Source organism: Notamacropus eugenii, chromosome 5 (assembly GCF_028372415.1).
Source record: "Notamacropus eugenii isolate mMacEug1 chromosome 5, mMacEug1.pri_v2, whole genome shotgun sequence".
Classification (NCBI taxonomy): domain Eukaryota; kingdom Metazoa; phylum Chordata; class Mammalia; order Diprotodontia; family Macropodidae; genus Notamacropus; species Notamacropus eugenii.
Window position 1 is genome coordinate 230,269,064 of NC_092876.1, and position 20,980 is coordinate 230,290,043.

Here is a 20,980-nt window from a genome sequence, read left to right on the forward strand (position 1 = left end):
CCTTACTGATCTTTGCTGCCTCTAACTGAGAGCAGTTGACTAGAAACTCCCCCTCTTGGCAAGTTAACAGAAAACCAAAGTGCACTTGTTATTGCAACACTTTGCTAAGTACCATTTTAGGACTGGCCTGAGTTCATTGGTCTAATCTTCACTGACACAGAGAATTGACCCCTTCAAAGATATGGTGTACAGTTTATTACCTGAAGACATAGCTGAAATGAAGTCCTTCATGAGGAACCAGATATCCCCCATATCTATAAGAGGCTGAATTGGTTATAAATACTATGCCCTGTGAAAAGCCAAAGCATAATCCATAGATATTTGCTTTACGAATGGCTGTACTAAATAGTTTTTTCAGCGCCTTCTCATATGCTTCAATGAATCGAATTTCCTTTCCCATCCCAGCAACTGTGCGGATATTACTGAGGGCTTCATTAGAAATCTGAAGAATAAAAAAGAGGTTCAGAGAAAATGAGAAAAAGAGAAGAAATGGTGAATTGTTTTGTTCCTGGCACACCAATGGTACATCTACATGGACAATCTTTTTCAAAGCAGAAGTTGGTTGCAACAAGTCAGAAACCAAAGGATGACCCTCTTGACAGAGTGTGAATGTGGATACTATGGTTAAAAACATTTATTAGAGTGATTATATCTGTAGTCTGCCTGATAGAAAGACTCATCTAATTAACCATGGAAATCAACAGTGTTCAGTCATGTATGACTCTTTGTGACAATATGATCCACAGGGTTTTCTTGGCAAACATACTGGACAGGTTTGCCATTTCCTTTTCCAGTGGATTAAGGCAAAGAAAGGTTATGTGACTTGCCCAGGGTCACACAGCTAGTAAGTGTCTGAGGCTGGATATAAACTCAGGTCTTCCTGATTCCAGGCCCAGCACTCTATTCACTGAAGCTCCTAGATGCCTCCATATAATAATAAAACACATAAGACTGAAGTCCTAAAACAAAGAAAAAACCATGGGTTTTTTGGAAAATAAGAATTTGTAGAAGATTGAAGCTCTGATCCATGTACCTATGTATATTTACAGCAATCAGAGACAGCAGAATGCTAAAGTAGGATACTAGAAAATATGAGGAGGGTTGGTGGCAACTTGTTGGGTTGGTAAGACATTTTGTAGGCCAGAAAGTTCTTTACCCTATGCAGAGCTAACGCACTTCTCTGATTGGTTTTTTATGGTCCAAAGTGATCTTGACATTCAGATACCTCCTTTCCCCCCAGTTACCTGGCCAGTTGCTTCTAAGACATGTTTGTCCAAAGAGGCAAATCCTGTCATCATTCGAGCTTGTATGGCTCCTGATAGAGCTAAGAAGGGGAGGAAGCATGATATCACTAAACTCAGTTTCCAGCTGAAGATAAAGGAGATGATCAGGGCCACACCAATATTGGAGAGGGAATTAACGATCATCCCAATCTGAGTTCCAGTAGCCTGAAAGTAAAACAAAACCCAAGGTCATGACTGCCATGATATAGGAAACAGATTGCATGTGTTTGAGAAAGGCAAAGCATTGTTATCAACATGTATCAGCATGGGTGTAAATCACTTTAAAATAAATTCAATAAATGAAATTCAACATGTTTTTGGTTCTCCAAGATGAATTCCCTTAAAAATCAAACTCCTTTAGTAAATTTAAAATGTACTGCAAAGCATTCCCATATATTAATATAAATCCACCAGTGGAAATAGAAATAAAAGGAAATCCATGTGATCTAACCGGCAAGGGATTCATTTAAGGTATAATGAAGAATTTCTGGATGGGGAAGGCAATGAGGCACTGAATGGATCCCTAAGGGAGGTAGTGACATTTCTTTCTGTAGACTTCCTTAGAAGTCTTATCTGTCAGGAAGGTGGTTAAGTTGTTAAGGCAGGAACATGGATTAGATGACCTTTACAAGTCCCCTCCATGGTGTGAATCCTTTGGTTTCTGAAGTTATAAAAGTAAGAGCTGCATGAAAACTAGCCCATCAAAAAAGATTCTTGTTGGGAGAGAGGAATAGAGAGCGCTTGGTTTTGTTTTCTCAGATCAGCACTATTTACCACACTCACAAGAACTCACAGCAGTCATATGACGTACCCATGGGTCAGGAGAAAACTTTCTCCCAACTTTTTCCCGGGAAATGAATATAAATAATCAAATAAGTAACAGAAAGTATAAATTTGTGGTGGGAGTAGGTGGAGATGATTCCTAAGAAAATGCTGGCTTTGTGCTTGAGCTAAGTGAGACAAGTCAAATTAAATAGTGCTGGGAATCTAGATGTCTAACTTTAAAAAATGTGCTGTTTCATCCAGCCTGTCAGAGTCCCTTGAGTAAATCTGTGTTTTGTCAAGCTCAGTAATTACGAATTAGGATTGCTCATTCTGTTAGCTCAGTTCCCCTGACCTGGCTTTTACTCGGGAAGCCTGAGAGAGTAGAAAAGGCCCTCTACTTCCACAGAAATCACAATCTAAACAGGGGAACATATGGAGAATTTGAAGTTTTGTTTGCCAAGAATGGACTCAAAGCTCCACCAATTATACACAAATTCTCCTCTGGTAAGCAAGTCATATGAATTTCAAAACTTAGAAAAGAGGCTGCAATGTCTGGAAAAAAGAAATTGGCAAGAAGGACCTTTCAAAAGACATGGGATGGTATCCATTCATTGCCAATCTTAGAAGTGATGGAAAATATGACTTTGGTACATCTCAGACCCTCAAGTACCTTGAAAAATGTGCCAATGTTTGAACAGATCCAGTGCAGAGTTCCCACTGGAACTCTTCTAGCCCTTCTCTTCCACCCAGCTAGGACTTACTGCTTGAACTTGAGATGCATCTGTAGCAAGCCTTGTTGTCAGAGCTCCAGGGCTGTTCTTCAAATCATCAAACCAGCCGATGTCTTGCCCTAACATGGCCTGGAAACCAAGTCTCCGCAGCCTTTTGGTGAGCAGCTCTCCAGATTTGGCAAATGTATATCCCTAAAACACATAGAGTTTATTGATTGATTTTTAAAAGGAGAGAATGATGGAATTGGATTTTTTTTTAAAAATATAAAAAGTTTTTAAAAATTAACTAAAAGTTCATTACCTGTAGAAATTGAGTGAAAAAGGACACAATTCCTAATACTATGAAGAATATGCATAATCCATCAATCTGAGTCTTTTGTACTTCCTTATCAAGAAGAGAGAAAGTCTTTGGGAAAATAACAGACAACAAAGAAATATTTCATAAATAACATGTCCAACGAAATAAATTCATAGATGTTTTAAAATGCAGTCTGGATTAAAAGCACTTGGTTTTACTTAAAAACAAAACACTGAAGTAAAATATTATAAATATGTTTATAAAGCTAACTATTTCTTTATACAGCAAGAATCATGAGTCAGCAAGGCCTAGTCTAATAACTAGAGCAGGGCTGGGGAACCTGCGGCTCTGAGGCCACATGTGGTCTTCTGGATCCTTAAGTGAGGCCTTTTGACCGAATCCACAATTTACAGTTCTCCACCCCTGGACAATATGATTTCAAATCCTGCTTCAGCTCCTTATTAGCACTTGTAAACACGGGTAGGCCCCTTAATCTCTTGGATCTCAGTTTCCTCATCACTAAAATGAAGGAGGTGAATTAGATGATATCCAAGGTCCTTTCCAGCTCTAGAGTCTATGACCAATTTTTATTGTATTCATAAATACTTCAAGATCCAGAAATATTTCAATTCTTATTTAATGCTCATAAATACTTAAGCTATTCTAATAGTACTCAAAATACAATTAATTTAAAATCTCTCTCTGTGTGTATGTTTCTAAATGATAGATGAAATGGTGATGTTTTTACTTCCCATCTGGATCCTGTCTGTTCTTATAGCTTTATATGTACCTTATATACATAAAGCAATGTAATAATTTTCAATTGAAGCAGCAAGTGTTTATCAATCTTATACTTGTCTGTAACTAGGACAGGGTATCAATATTATAGTAAATCTATTTTTATAGTATTTACTATACCCACACTATCTCCAACCAGTCCATCCAGATTATACTTCTAAAACATAATTATAATCATGTCTCCTTTCCCTCCCCACTCACCCCCCAACACCTACTCCAAAACTCCTGTGGATTCTCATTACCTATCAAATAAAATCTAAGCTTCTTGGTCTAGCATTCACAGCCCTTCCCAGTCTGTATCAAACTTATCTTTCCCAATGTTTCTTCCACCATTCCCCTTCATATAGATCATGTACCCCAGACAAATCAGACTATTCATTATTTCCCAAACATGCCTCACAATTTCCCACTTCAATGCTTTTATTTCGTTGCCTCTCCCTAGAATGTCTTTCACAGTTAGCAAAATTTTAGCTATCCTCTTTAAGATCCAACTTAAATTCTACTTCCTCTCTGAAATATTCTCCATGATCACACCAGCCAGAAGTGAACTGTCCCTGCTATGACTTTGACATTGTATTGCCTAAATGTCTCTGATAGCATATTATATTAAATTAGTTATTTGTATAAATGTTTTAGTTTCCCTTCTTTCTTTTTTTGGGGGGAGGATACTTAGGAAAATGAGTCCATTGATGTTTCCCTTCCTTCTTTGAAAATAGAAAGCATACCCTATAGACAGCATTTTTCCCCCTTTTCAGTATGTAACACAATGATTGGCACAGTGTAGGAACTTGCTGTTGTTTGTCTTTGGTTCAAGAAGAAGAAGGTGATATCTTGACTTGCAAATGATTTAGATTTAAGTGAGGGAGGGCTGTGCAAGGTTACCAGCTTCACTGTCTCCTTTGGAACCTTCAGGGTCCAGTGGCAAGATATAGATCAGGACGATTGGAGATGGCCCTGGATACAGTGGGAGACCTTGGCCTTTTTAAGCTAAAGTCTTTAACAGATCTCAATTTAACTGAGGCAATGCCCATTCAGTGATTAAGGCTAGGTAAGAAATGAGGCAGAGAATGACCTCTTTTACCTACTTAAAAAAAATCAGTCTTGGAGGGGAAGACCCTCAGAGTTTCTGGCCACAACAGAAATAATTGCCATTTACACTCCCTCTGAGCCAACAAAACCCAAACAATGACCAACAGAGGTTTGTGTTGGGAGTTATTGGCCAGTCAGTGAGATTCGGGTTTAAGGCATAGTCAAGTAGCTCCATTTGAATCACAAATGGGCTATCAAAGCCTGAAGAAATTTACATTTCATTGGGCAATGCACTCCTATGTAAGTGTATCATTCTTCTTGGGGGGGGAGGGAAAAAGGTAAGAAGGAAGGGAGGTACAGAGGAAGAGAGGAAGAAAGGGAGGGAGGAAGGAAAGAGTGAAGGAAGGAAGGAAAGATAGAAGGAAGGAAAAAAGGAAGAAAGAAAGGAAGTATTGACTAACTGGAACTGGCCAGTGATTTACACAGTGTAGGAACTGAAATATGTGTGGAATGAATGAATATTATGTTTATGTTAATTTGAACCTCTTCACAGTGGTTTCTAGAAAGAGAATAGCATGATGGGAAGTGGTATCTGGCTTCTGAACTGCAAGTTGGTATTGAAATCCACACATTCTCTCATCCCTCTGCATTGCTATGACAGTATTCAATTTTTTCCTTTTGATGCATCCCTCAGAATTTGTCTTCTGATTTATTTTCTTTCTTCTTTCTTTCCCTGTCCCCAAAGTACATATTTAAAGTACTATTAATTGGAAAATTAAGTTGCTTATGACCTAAGTCACCTCTACCTGCCATACCAGCTTCACCCTCCTTTCCTCACCCCTGACTCTGGGCTCCTGATTAGTAGCAACCAATCCCACTCCAAATCCACCATATGTATAGCTTTCATCCAGACCCACAATGTTGTTGCTTCACTAGCCTATTTAACCATGCCTCCTTGGGCTAGTTCAGGGAATAATGATTGGTCAACTCTTCCCTTTCTGAGAAGGAATATTCATCAATTGCCCTATGATTCCATTCATTATTTCTATGACTTCCCAGACCAAAACACCACTTCTAGGCCACCACTCTCCACTCTATGTTATCTTCCCATTAAAATGTAAACTCTTTGTGGGTAGAGAGTGTCTTACTTTTTGTATCTAACTCCCCAGTATTTAGCACAGTGTCTGGCACAGAGTAAGTACTTAACAAATGGTGGTTGTTGTTTTTTACATCTCATTTGTTCTCAATGGGAAGGCTATAGGTCACAGCACAGGCTAAGTCCTACCAATCCTAATTCATTCACCTAAGATTCCAGCTATTTTTAGAGAATCATATGAGGTCAATTTCAAGAGGGAATAATTTTAATGATGGATATGAGTTCAAATATTTTGTGGAATAGAGAAAGCTAAGATATACCACTGTTACACAAACATCCAAAGATCTGCCATCTTTGTTTTTACTAAGACACATTGGCATTCAATGAAATGGATTCCGTGTATGGAAAAATTCCATTGACTCTTTTGGTATAAAGGTAAACTTTGAATGAATGAAATATTTAAATTATAGACTTTTACAAAAAGAAATACAGTTTCATTATTGAATAAATATTGCCATGAAAACCAGACTAACAAAATGTTGCTCAATAGGGGCCCAGTGTGACCCACTTTAAAAGTAGATTAAAATTATTGCAATTAGCAGTACAGTAGAATGCTGAATTTGGATCTAGATTCAAATCTTGTCTCTAACACTTCTTAATTTATGACCCTGCTCTAGTCACTTAATCTCTCTGAGCCTCAGGCAATTTTTGAAGACATGTCCTTTATTATAAATGGGTTACAATCTACTTTGGCCAATGAGATCATAGATTCTTGAAGTAATTCAATTAATTAGCTCATCAATCATTTCTATGATAGATTTTAAGTACTTAAAAGCATTTTTTCCTTAAATAATTTAAATCTCTCAAAATTTATTATAGCGTTAAAATAACTTAGCAAGCCATTTGCTTTAGTAAAATGCCCTTTGCCTGACCCTTCTGGTGTTTCCCAAGGGTCTGTTCTTAACTCCTTTTTTCTCATTACTCTCTCCCTATGAAGTTGCTTCACAAATCTAGATGTCTAGACCTGATTGCTTTCTAAAATCCAGGTGCATCTCCTGCTATAAGAAACCTCTACCAAGATGTCCCACTATCACCTCAAACTCCCATGCCCAAAATCAAGTTTTATTATCTTTCTTCATAAACGTGCCTCTCCTGATTTAATTATTTCTGTGGTATTCACTCAATTACCCATGTTTGCAATCTTGGTGTTGTCTTTCACTAATCTCTTTTTCCAAACTCATTTCTAATTCGTTCCCAATTTCTGCCACCCATCTCCTTTCCATTCCCACTGTCATCTTAGTACAGACTTCATCACTGTCTGTAAAAAACTATGGTAAAGAAGCCTTTAACAGATTGTTCCAGCTCTGCTCTCTCCTGACTCCAATCTACTTCATTGTGAAATGGTAAGCAGCAGTAAGAGAAGATTCTACAGCTGCCTGGGTTAGAGAAGATTGCTCTTACAGGCTGCAAAGCAGCAGCTGGGATATATCCACGGCCCTTGGTTGTAGGAAATAGTGGGATAGGCCTGGCAAGTGGTGGCTGCTACTGCTACAAATGAATAATGATCACTCATACTGTTACAGTATTTTAGACTTTGCAAAGCACTTTATTTATACCATTTCATTTGGCCCTTATAACAACTATGTGAGATAGGTGCTCTTGTTAACCCCATTTTACAGATGAGTAGACTAAAGCTCTGAGAAGTTAAATAGCTTGCTCAAGGTGATAGCTAACAAGTATGTCAGAGGCAGGATCTGAACTTTGCTCTCCCTGATGGCAAGGCCAGTACTCTGTGAGCTTTGAAGAGTCAGAACGGAGTGATGAGGGACAACATGTAAATGTGTAATGTGTTTGTCAGACCAAGAAGAAAGTGCATGGGGACAGAACCTGGTGCGTGGGCATCTCAGATAGTGGTTATCCTGACTAGGATCATGTATTATGTTTGTGTAAATGTGTTAAGTGGGAGCAACCTTCATGGATCCCGATAGTTTGTGAAGTCTGTCGCTCCTGTTTGGGGATCCTGGGAGGAAGGGAGTGCTAATGGCGAATTGTCAGAGCGAGCATAAGCACTCATTTGGTCTCAGTGCTGATTCCCCGTTGAGTGAGTCAGCTGTTTTTGAACCATCATGGCCAGCTATTTCAAATGCTCAGTATTTGATTGGCACATTGAGTCCTGACTCAGTCCATTTGGAGCTCAGTGTGCTCAGAGGACCCAAAGTCAAGGAGAGTATTTGTGGAGGACTGCAGAGTGCCTGTGTCCTTAACACAATTCACGCTTTATAATGCAGTCAGAATAATTTTTCCTTTGTCTAGATTTGGTCACACCAGACCCTTGCTCCACAAATCTTCTGGCATTCTTTGTGCTCTCTTTTGTTCAATTCAGACCCCTTTCCCTGACATTCAAGTATCTCAGTAATCTCATGACAACTGCCCTCTTCTCATTCTATGCTTCTGTTAAACTCAATGACATTCTGTCTCTCTCCTGAGAGCTAACATTCATAGGTACTTTAAGATTGCAATGCATTTAACATTTTATCCTCACCACAACCATGGGAAGTATGTGCTATTGTTATCCCCATTTTACAGATGAGGAAACTGAGGCAGATAGTGGTTAAATGACTGGCCCAGGATCACATGGCTGCCAATTCTTTAAAGACAGACTTTAAGCCACAAGCCATGAAGAGTTCAAGTCTAGCCTCTTATAATAAAAGACTGTGTGACCCTGGGCAAGTCAATACATCTCTCTCAGTGCTCTTGAAGACAAAGGAATTACAGAGAATGAATGACCCAGTCTGCATGGGTATAAGGAAATTTCTGATGGGGGATTTCTCTGTGCTGGTAAAATCAGAAGCCCGGGCCTTATGCTTGTCTTTAAAACCCAATTCAAATGATACCTCTTTCATGAAAACTTCCCCCTTAGGGCTCCCACGACATTTTGCAAGTCGACAAGCATTTATTAAGCACCTACATTTTGTTTTGTAACTTTAATTCTCTTATGTCATATTTGTACATCTCGTCGTTCTAATAAACTATAAGCTCCCTGAAGCCAGGGTCTGTGTCTTAGTTATATTAGTATGGAGGTACATGGACATCTAAATCATGTACAAGTAACCTTTTGGCATCATCCCTGGCCAAATGATCACAAATTCCGAATTAATGGAGTCTAAGTGAAAAGTTTTACTTTTATTACTGATTAGTAGAAGAAGACAGAATTTGGCACTCCTAAGGTCACATGGATTTCTTCTCGTGATGAGTACATATGGAATGATCTCAGAACATACCATAGTGACTTTCTCCCATTTTGATGTCACATAATTCCATTGTCAGTGAAAAAGAGTCTCAGTGAGGGAAAAAACAAATATGTTTTATTGGATCTTAAGAAATCCTCTTTTAGTCCCCTTCCATGCCAATATTACCCAAATGTAGATACCACTTTCATCTGAGTTATGATCCAACTACTAGAATCCTAGAATTATAGAACTTTAGAGTTGGGAAGGTCCTCAGAGCTCGCATAGTCCCACTGACTCATTTTACAGATGAGAGGCTCGATGGTTTGCCAAAAGAAACACACATAACTCGTTATTGGCCACTGTTCAAGAAAGAAGACCCTGTTACATCAGATAGAGAGACCCAGTGAGTTCCCTTTGTGTCCTCTCTGTGCCTATTAGCCTGGCTCAGCTTCACAGGAGTGTACAGTGGAGAGGAGCCAAACTTGGCAAAATCCAATTGTAATGATGTGGTGAATATTCATCTAAAATCTGCACTGACTGTCCACTGTGCAATAATGTTTTCAAGTTCAAGAAAAAGCCTTTTATGAAAACAAGTGTAGGCACCTCCTGTCACTCAGTTTTGCCTCTGCCATCCATCTTTGGAGAGAGTCCTGAGGACTCTCTCCAGCTCACCCTATCTTTAACTGCTAAGCCTTTGGGCAGGCATCTCTACTACAGAATGGCCATTTAGGTAGCTGGGGATGTGGAACTGAAGATGCAACATCTGCTTTTTGGGAATTTGGGCCAATTTTCTAGCCAGCCAAATGAGATCCAGGGAAAGAGAGTCAGTCATTTGACAAATGATGCTTCACACTGAGCTAGGGCTTTATTTGGATTAGGAACCCAGCTCTAAACAGCTCCCAAAGCTTAGCTGGGTTCTCAGACCACACTGCAGTATCAGTGCACCAAACGCGTGTCCTGCATACATTAGTTAACTAGGATGAAAGTGGCTCACTTATAAATTGCCTATTTTCTGGATGGGAAAATTAGACCTCGAGTATGAAAACAACATGCAGTTCTTGAAACGTACATACTAATTAGCCCTGTTAGGGACAACCAGAAACAATCATCTTTAGCAAAGAGGAAGACAATAGAGGTTGCTGGAGCACCAGATTCTTGGCTGATGCAGCCTACTGGACCATTACCAATGAAGAGACTTTGGGTTCTTTCTTTCTACCAGCTGGCTGCTTGCCCTGTTCCTGCAGCACTAAAGGAAAAATGGTACAGTCTGAGACTGTATAAAAAGCTGCACCTTTTTCTCTATTCTATTTGATTGTTACACCAAAATCTGAGATAGGAGATTCTGCTACCACCAGGCAGCAATGTGCTCAAGTAGACTGATGGCCAACGAAAGCAAGCTGAGTCACTAGCTCTTTCATGCAAATTTCCTAATCTTGGGCAAGTAACATGAGAAATCATTGAATGCCAATGATGGAAAAAGTCTTCTAGGGCAATTAGATGGTGCAATGGATAGCATGCTAGGCTTGGAGTTAGGAAGACTCATCTTCGTGAGTTCAAATTTGACATCAAACACTTACTAGCTGTGTGAGCCTGGATAAATCACTTAACCCTACTTGCCTCACTTTCCTCATCTGTAAAAAAAGCTGGAGAAGAAAATGGCAAACCATTCCACCATCTTTGCCAAGAAAACCCCAAATAGGATCACAAAGAGTTGGACATGACTAAAATGACTCAACAATGACAAAATTCCAACCTACTCCTTGTTTAGTTGAAAAAAAATGAGGCTCAGAGAGAGATGAAGTGATCTGCCCAAGGAGATGCAGAGTTGGGACTAGAATTCCCAATCCAGTGTATAGGTTAGTGAAAAAAAAGCACTGGATTTGGAGTTAGATAATCAGAGTTCCTATACAGGTTATTCTACCTATCATCATCATTATCATTTTCACCATCATCATCGTCATCATCATCATCATCATTCAACCTCAGCTAAGCCACTTTTGTCCCTTTGGATCTCTGTTTATTCATCTGTAAAATAAGAGGGTTGGACCAGATGAATTTGAAGTTTCCTTCTAGCTCTAACAGTTTATGATTCATCTCATTTCATCATTCTATACAGTGAAAATGCAGTGAATCAGAACCAGCAAAAATTTGGCTTTGGTACAATGTAGAGAATACTGAAAATGGAGTCAAATACGTGAATTGAAGTCTCAGCTCTAAAACTTATCTACAGAGAGACAAATATGCGTAAAGTGTTGAACTTCAATTGAGAAAGATCTAGGTTCTAATCCTACCAATGGTATATACTGGTGGTGTGACCATTGGTAAGTAACAACTTCTCAGAGTCTCAGTTTCCTCATCTATAAAATAGGCATAATAATACTTGTATCAATGTCACTTGAATCAATGTTATGATTCTCAGATGAGCTAATCTATCTGTGTATGAGCACTTTTAACATTCATGATTCCATTCTGAATTTGCAATGAGAATATATGTATCAAGCCCATAGAGAGTAAACAGCTATGTTGTGTAGATATGGAAAAAATGATTTGCAAAATTTAAAGTGCTACTTTAATTTCAATTGTCATTACTGTATTGCATGACTGGGTAAACAACAATTTCTCTAACTCAAAATTTTCTCATTTGCAAAATGGCAAGAATGTTGTTATTCAATCACATCTGACTCTTTTGGGGTTTTCTTGGTAAAGATACTGGAGTGGTTTGCAATTTCCTTCCCCAACTTAGGAAACTGAGGCAAACAGGGTTAAGTGACTTAGGGTCACACAGTTAGTAAGTATCTGAAACAAGATTTGAACTCAGGTCTTCCTGACTCTAGGATCTGGTGTTTTTCCGCAACACCACCTAATTGTTCATAAAATGGGGAAAATAGCATGTACTGTTTATCTCTTCGGGTTGTTACAAGAAAAGTATTTTTAAAATTCTAAAGTAATAATATAAATGTGAGCTATTATCGTTATTTTGGACTCTGCTCTATCTTTTAGAAACTATCCTGGGGAGAATAAAGATTCAGACAAATATCCTATCTCACCTACAGCTGATTCTCCATCAGGTGTTTTTTACTTTAAAAACTTTGTTTATGACTAAATTTCAATATAATTAGTTTCCTTTGCAATCCTATGTCCTTTATTTTATACATTTAAAAATATTCTTCTGAGAAGGGACCCATAGATTTCACCAGACTGCCAAAGAGATCTGTCATATAAAAGAGGTAAAGAGCTCCCAAAATATCATTGTCCAATGAGTTCTGATTTTCAGAGATTCTGCAAAGACCCTGAAACACCAGAGAAAGATTCCCCATACTATTCTTCCTAAGATGGAAAAGGAGACTTTTTAGAAAGGACTTGTTTTAGAAAGATATTTAGCAAAGAGCAGTGGGGAACTTAAAAGGTTCTAAACCCCCAGTTAACCAGAGAATCAAATCAAAGCCTCTCTGTCCCTGAGAATTCCAATTATGCTTTTCTGCTAGTTGTAAATAATGCTTCCCGGTGTAGAAATAAGTAATCAATGGGGTGGAAAGACTAAATCCTTTAAAAGATGAGCCATATGCTCCCCAAAAAATAAAAGGAAGAGGGATAGCATTTACATGTACATAAATACTTAGAGTAGCTCTTCTTGAGGTAGCCAAGAATTGTAAAGTAAGGTGGATTTTAGTGTGTAAGGTGGATTTTTGTCATTCTTTCTTAAAGTTTAGTTTCACAGGATCCATGGCCTTAACAATCTCTATTTCCCAGACTCATGACTTGTAAACATCCCCACCATGCTTGTGCAACATTATATAATGGTAAATAGTATAAACATCTGGGCTTAATTTAGAACCGCGACTGCACAGTAGATACAATGGTGAAGTTATGTAAACTTGTGAGGCTATTGCTGGCAATATGCCTTCTTTTTCCTATTGCCCTATGAAGCAAGTAGGCACTGGTCAGTGAGTGGGGAACATTCTAGCAGAAACTAGAATGCTGTATGTGCCTTGATCAGTCCCAACAAGGCTTGGGGGCAATCTGTGCTTGCCTCCACTGACCCCCATTGAGACTTAAGGGGATTTAGGGGGAGTGCACAAGCTGCGCCTGCCTTGATTGACCTCATTGAGATGTAGGGGTAGTTGCCCCCCCCTACCCTTCTTGCCAGCCCCTTCGAGGAGGGTGATTAGGGAATGATATAGGAGTTGGTGCTCCCATTATCAGCAACGCCTTGAGAAGACTAGACTAGAATAAAGTAAGATTGTTAACCTCTCCAAAGCCATTTTCCTGTCCTTCCCGTCTGACCAGATCAAGAGTGAACTTATGCTAGCTTCCATCCTGTATGCTGGTGTTATTTGTCTTACACCTCCTTTTTGGGGAATGGAAATGGCTGAATTGTGATATATGAATATGCCATAAGAAAATGGACAATTTCAGAAGAAACTTCTGCAAAGACTTTGATGAACTAAAGCAAAGGAAAGTGAACAAAAGTAAGAGAAAACATTATACAATGATAACAACATTACAGAGGAAAATCTTTGCAAGACTATAATATGCTGATCAACACAATGATAAACCATGAAGCCAAACATGCCACCTACCTTCTGACAGCTGATGATCTTAAAATGTATGTCTAATGTGGAAATATTTAGCTATATATCGAGGGATTTATTGTTTTTTTGATACATCTAATTTGTAGCCATATAGCAAGAGATTTGTTTTGCTTTTTCTTTTTTTTAAAATCTCAGTGGGGTAAAGGGGTGTTTTGGGAGGGACAGAGATGGATTAATAAAAGTGCCAAACAAATTACTAGAAACCAAGGCTGACATCTTGATGTCTGAATTAGTAGAATGTACAAACATCCAGTATAACCTATTTTCCTTCTTTTAACCATGTTGAATTTTCTTCATTGGCAATTCTAACAGAGAAGGCAAGGGTAAAAGTTTCATGGAAGAAAATACGGAAACAACTGACTAAATGAAAATGGAATTATTTTTTCATTTCATTTATCCAGGATCTCTCTGTTCTAGCCCTCATTACCACTTTTCCCCTTTATCACCTGCAGGTATATAGGTTAGACCTGAGTGTTGACAGTAGGCACCAAAATTATTCAAAATTTGAATGCCAAGTTATATTTTGCACTTCTACCATTCTACAAGGAAAGAAACTGCCTCCACTGGATACTAATGACTTACTCTCTAGACTGTCTGCCCTGTTTTCTGGTCTGATTGCTTTGCAGGCAAATTGTCTTTTGCCGCTATTTAAATTGCTTTCCTGATAGCTTTTATACAGACCTTTTTGATTGTATGAATGTAATGCAAGCCCAAATGAGAGAGCTCTGCTTTGCTTTTATATTTTCTCAGTGAAGAAAAATATTCTCCTTTTTGAGAAAAAAAAATGTATAGCTCACAACCAGCAAGAAAGAAAAAGGCAGAGCTAGCAATTTCCTGAGGCTCTTTTTGCCAGTAGAGGAAGAGTGCTTCTAATGATACAGAAACAAAGAGACTAGAGGGCAATATAAAAATGCACAATCTCTTACCCCAATAATCTGGCTGAATAAAAGTGCATAAAGGGGATTGACTGCACCATTCAGAGCTGCTCCGAAGGAACCCACTAGCATATAAGGCCATTCTGGACTGTTGTACTTCAGAATCCTTGTAATTGGTGCAGGTTCAACTTTTTCTTCAGAAAGATGATCCTTAAGGTAGAAAAAGGTTATGGTCATTATTACATCGTATGCAAATATTATATGCTATATACATACATATATATACATATATATATATAGACACACACACTTAAGGAGTTACTGCTGGCTAAGACTTGTAGCAAGCAGAAATGATTACTAAGTTTATTAAACATGGTTCTGCTTATACTTTTAAAAAAATAGTGTTTTATTTTTCCAATTACTTGTAAAGATAATGTTTAGCATTCAGGGAAAAAAATTGAATTCCAAATTTTCTCCCTCCTTCCATAAAACAGTAACCAATTTGATGTAGATTATATATGTGCAATCATGTAAAACATATTTCCATATTAGTTATGTTGTGAAAGAAAAAACAGACCAAAAGGAAAAAAACATGAAAAAATAAAGTGAAAAAGTATGCTTCTTTCTGTATTCAGATTATGTCAGTTCTTTCTCCATATGTGGATATCATTTTTCATCTTAGTTCTTTCAGATTGTCTTGGATCATTTTGTTGCTGAGAATAGCTGTTAATCACAGTTAATCATCACACAATGTTTCTGTTACTATGTACGACGTTCTCATGGTTACGCTCACTTCACTTTACTTTATTCAGGTAAGTCTTCCCAGGTTTTTCTGAAATCCATCTATTGGTCACTGCTTACAGCACAATAGTATTCCATTATAATCACATACCACAACGTATTCAGCCATTCCCCAGTTGGTAGGCATTCCCTTAATACAGTTCTTTGCCACCACAAAAAGAGCTGCTATAAATATGTTTGTTCATGCGAGTCATTTTCCCTTTCTAAAGATCTCTTTGGGATACAGATCTAGTAGTGTTATTGCTGGGTTAAAAGGTATACACAGTTTGATTGTGTTCCAGATTGGTGTCCAGAAGGGTTGTATCAGTTCGCAACTTCATCAACAATGCATTAGTGTACCAATTTTCCCATATCCTCTCCAACACTCACCATTTTCCTTTTCTGTCTATTATTCAATCTGATAGATGTGAAGTGGTACCTCAGAGTTGTTTTAATCTGCATTTTTCTAATCTAATCTAATCTCTAATTAATAGTGATTTGGAGAATTTTTTTCATATGACTATAGATAACTTTGATTTCTTCATCTGAAAACTGCCTGTTCATTTCCTTTGGCCATTTATCAATTGCTGAATGACTTGTATTCTCATAAATTTGACTCTGTTCTCTATATATTTGAGAAATTAGTATGCTTATACTCCTAATTGAAAGATTAATACTTAGCTATATATTTTAAGGAAGAGATGTCCATAATTAAATGATTGCATGTTTGAATTCCTCCATCTCATATTTCATAACTAGGTCTAGGGTTTAGCCATTACTTTAATATACTTATGCCTTTCACCAGATATTGGATATCAGAGTTATAAGTGATTTCTTCATAATAGAATCAGTACCTATAAAACCCCAGTGTGATCACTGTTGAATCATGACTTTACTCCTGGAAAAGTGAGGGAGGGAATAAGCATCTATACCTACCATGTACCAGGCACTGTGCTAAGCAATTTACAAATATTATCTCATATTCCCATTAGATCTTTCATCAGTTACATGTAATGTAAAAATGTAGACAGCATGTTAATTTACCTATAAATTTAATGAAATACTTTAAAACAAATATCCTTTGTCTATAATAAATGAACTATAACTATCAATCAGTATTCATTCTTTCATAAACAATAACTATTCAGTGAATTCTATTTCATAAATATAATGCCAGATGTAAATAGGGAAATATTTTCTAGTAATTTTATACATGACCCTTCCATTTAGTAAGTCAAATTCCCAAACCAGCAAATAGAAAACTAGTTCACTTATAACCCACAGTTTAAGTGTAATAAAGGAAGACAATTTAGGCTAAAGGTATTACTATTATTGCATCCACTCATGTTATCTCACTTTTTATTTTTTTCTCACCTTTTATATTTTTCTGCTGTTCGTTTTCTTACATGAACTTTCTTCTTGTTCAACTATTCCACCTCAGAATTATCGACCATGTTGATCTGTGCTGATTATCATACTATTCCAAATGACTGTCTGATACTTGCCTCCTGGATCATTGGGCAGCTAGGTGGTGCAGTGGATAGAGCACCAGTACAGGAGTCAGGAGGACCTGAGTTCAAATCTCAACTCAGACACTTAACACTCACTGGCTGTGTGACCTTGGGCAAGTCACTTAACCCCAATTGCCTCATCCTGGGTCATTTCTAGTCATCCTGATGAATATCTGGTCAGTGGATTCAGATGGCTCTGGAGGAGAAGTGAGGCTGGTGATCTGCACAGCCGTCCCTCACTCAAAGTCAAGTGCAAGTCATGTCATCATTTCTCTGATGGCATGGTCTTCTTTGGCAACGAAGGACGAACACACTGAATCATAGAATAACCAGTAGTTTGTTGGGGGGGAGGGGAGGATCAGCAGTATTCTTATCCTTATTGGCATTAGCCATGATCCCATCAGTCTCTGTTAGTTCTATTCTGGATCTCCCATTAGCCTAACATGATGGTGATTTCCTTAGAGTTCTAAGAAATTCATGAAACTGAACATGTCTCTAAACTAGGAATTCCTTTTTTTGAAGGGAAAGGGGGGAGACTGGGTCTCTCTGTCTCACGTAGCCTGAAAGTGCAATGTCTACTAATGGGTTTGGTCCCATTACTGATCAGCATGGATGTTTTGAACTGTCCATTTTTGAACTGATCTGGTTTATTCCCCTTTAGTCAACCTAGCGACGCCCCCTCCCAGGGATTCACCTTATTGATAGTGGTCTTAGTATGGACACAGCTTTAGTCCTACTGTGTCTCAGAATTCTTGAGCTCAAGAAATCTACCAGCCACAATCTCCCCAGTTATAAGAATTAGAGACACGCACTACCTTGTAAGATCAGAGGTTGTGATCTTGCGATCAGTGAACTTTTTTTAAAAAATATTTTTATAACTTTTTTAATATAATGGATTTCCTTAGCAATCCTATGAATTTTATTTCATAAGTTTAAAAACACTATTCAAAGAAAGGGTCTATAAACTTCACTAAATTGCCTAAGGACTCCATGATGAACACAAAAAAGATTGACTACCTCCTCTCATCACAAGCAAGAACAGCTAACTCCAAAGATAACCCAAAAGATTATTTTAGCAAATTGCTCTGACTCATACACCCTAGAGATATTAGAAGGAATTCATGTAAATTATTTTGTATCATGTTCTTTTTACCACCTAGAAATAGTGTGTAAAAGTCTTCATCAAGTAAATATATGAGCTGGTGAGTTTGTCATGCAACAAGAATTAAAGAAAAGAGATGGACAGCTAACATCATAAATTTGTAATCTCAGATAGTAAAAGAAACAAAGAAAGATATCAAGAATGTTGGGTGGTTCTTTTATAGAGGACTTCCAGAAAGAGATGGTAACACCCAAATGAGACTATAAAGCAGGGCTATGATCAGCATTTCTGGAGGGAGTACCAAAGAGATCACATTCATCAAAGCATCATATCCTTTCCCCCTCCCTCTTTCATTCCTTGTGATGTAAGTACAACTGAAAAGGAAATTAACCTAAAACATGAACTAAAAGAGGAGGAAAAACAAAGAAATGGATGATAATTTTTAAAACAGAAGAAAGGTAGCCCTCTCCCCCTATTTTAGAAATTTTATCGAATTTCACTTGAGATACATAAGAGAACAATGTGAAGAAAATGAAATTATACAGAGAGTACATTTTGAGGAGTGACACAAAGGAAGTTCATTCTGATCTCTGGACTCTCACAGACTGAAATAACAGGAAGGGCGGGGGAAGTCACCCACAGACTGGGGTGAAAATTCCATCATAATCAGAATTTCTTAGGAACATTATTATCTTAGTCTGATTAAATCTAATTTTTCCCCTTTATCTCTATTTTTGAGGATCAGGTGAAAGTGGAGTTCTTTTCCTAGTCTCTATGCTAAGCTCCACAGACCAGATATAGACTCTTTCTACACAAGTTGTTAACTTGTTCCAGCCCCCAAACATTTTCTTCTTTGTCCATGATCAATATTTCTCAATATCTAAGGATAATAATACGCCTCTAATTTCTTGGAGTGTTTTCTTGGTTCTCAACTCCCATCATCAACTCTTCTTTTTCTATAAACAAATCTCCATGATAACTATTTGTTCAACACTTCTTTATTGATTTCTGTTATTGATTGTGTTCTGCCCATGAAAGGTCTTTAATTCTACTCTGAGTCCTTTCATAGACTCTTTTCCAAAGTCCACCATTTTTGACAGTTCCAAAGGCATATTATATACCTGTTGTCAGCCTTTACTATTGCTCAACAGAGTGATGCCTGGTTGTTCCAAAACCACTTATGTAAGTTTTTAACATTCATCATTTTCTCTGATAGCATCTATCAATCCTCTTTCTCTTTTTGAAAGAGGAAGCATCAAACCTTCCATAGATCTCTGCATTGGTTTTTTTGTTTGTTTTAATTTTTGATTAGGATACTTTCCAAATTTGTCATATACGAACTATTTTATAGTTCTATTTCATATGTTCACATGGTGTTGCAAGTGTTAATTGCATTAAATTTGCTCTTCCTATTGAACTTTGAGTTTAGGATGCTAATAAGGCTCATGACATGTAGTTTCAGATTTCTCCTTGGTAGTTCTATGTGTGCTGTGTACTGCCAAGTAGAGACCAAGGCATGTGTGAGGATTGTCTGCATTCATTGCTTCAGTTTGATCTCTTTTCAATCTCAAATGTTTAGCCTCTACTTTTCCTAAGAATTTTATGCTTATCAAGCCCATATGACATTTTGTTGTCATTGAAGAAAAATTCTGTGAGAGAGAAGCACTTAATATATGTGTTTTTTAATGTTCGTATAGATCTATGTATCCATGTACATCAAGTTATTAGTAAAAATGTTTTAGTATTACTCCCTTTTTAAACTTTGAAGCCATTCTCAATTCTATTTGGGAGCAATGATGATGGGTCTAAGATGAGGTGGAAAATAAGGGGCTTAAAATGTCTTTCTGTAAAATGTCATATTTCTATCAACTGTTCTTGACATTATTGTATTGGTGGCACATACCAAATAGAGAAAACTATACCATGTGGATATTATATATTCTAGATGTCTCACTATACTTGGATCTATTATATATGTATATATGCATATATATTTGTGATAATAAAAGCAAAAAAAATCTTATAGTATTATAGTATAGCCACTGCTTCATCAGTAATTACCTGATCAAGGATAAGTTGCTCTTTAAGCCCCTAGGACTTTTTAGCACATCCTTGTTTGTTCTTCAACCAATATGTTGTTTTTCTTTTAAGGATTTGTAGGCTTTTTAGTACCTCAATCTATGAATTGCTTGAATAAAATACAAAATATATAATTGGTCAGTAATATTCTCATCTTTTAGTACTAGATATGTTTCTTACCTTCTAGCAGAATATGTATGATACTTTCTGTTAAGAAAAGTAGAATCAGGTTTTTATCTGAGAATAAGTTTGTAAAGTGCTTTCTAGTAATGTATGTATCACTGTGAAATGTGCAAGTTGATAATTATGGATCTTCTCCAAACCCAATATTTTCTAATTTTATAGAGAACCTAGACCTCTAATCACATCCTTTTATGTAGTTGTTCATTTTATTGATGGTTCACAAATTTTTGTTTTATATTTGATCCTATTTATGCTTTGGTTGTGTTAGACTTGTTATGACCATTTAGAGTCTCTCTCCTTCTCCCACACTGACCCCATCATCTGAAAGGACTAGTAAGAGAAAATACAATCATCTTGGAACAAAGAGAGAAATACCAAGGACAAAAATGAATAAACATAAACACAGATGGATACAGGAGGATACCTACTAGAGGGAAGAAACAATTTCAGGGACTGTAACCTCTCTGTGGTGGAGAGAATGCTAGCTATGGACTCTGGAAAGGCACCAATCCTCAGAGCCCAGCAGAGAGCTACACCTAAGGAAAACTTAATGAGCATGTCACAAAGGGAGAAAACAACTCTCATTGTCTTGTAACATATCTTACTGACACATATATTCTCTACATTT

The 20,980-nt window shown here is 37.4% G+C and overlaps 1 protein-coding gene across 2 annotated transcripts in view; it reads right to left on the minus strand.

Annotated features, from left to right (window-relative positions):
• Positions 1 to 20,980, minus strand: part of ABCB11 (ATP binding cassette subfamily B member 11) — a 115,945-nt gene that overhangs the window by 16,565 nt on the left and 78,400 nt on the right. For both annotated transcript variants that reach the window (XM_072612234.1, XM_072612235.1), the window contains exons 19-23: positions 14,749 to 14,907; positions 3,081 to 3,185; positions 2,810 to 2,971; positions 1,245 to 1,448; positions 201 to 442 (exon numbers count right to left, since the gene is read on the minus strand). In XM_072612234.1, the coding sequence (XP_072468335.1) occupies positions 201 to 442; positions 1,245 to 1,448; positions 2,810 to 2,971; positions 3,081 to 3,185; positions 14,749 to 14,907 (872 nt within the window). The remainder of the gene's footprint in view (positions 1 to 200; positions 443 to 1,244; positions 1,449 to 2,809; positions 2,972 to 3,080; positions 3,186 to 14,748; positions 14,908 to 20,980) is intronic.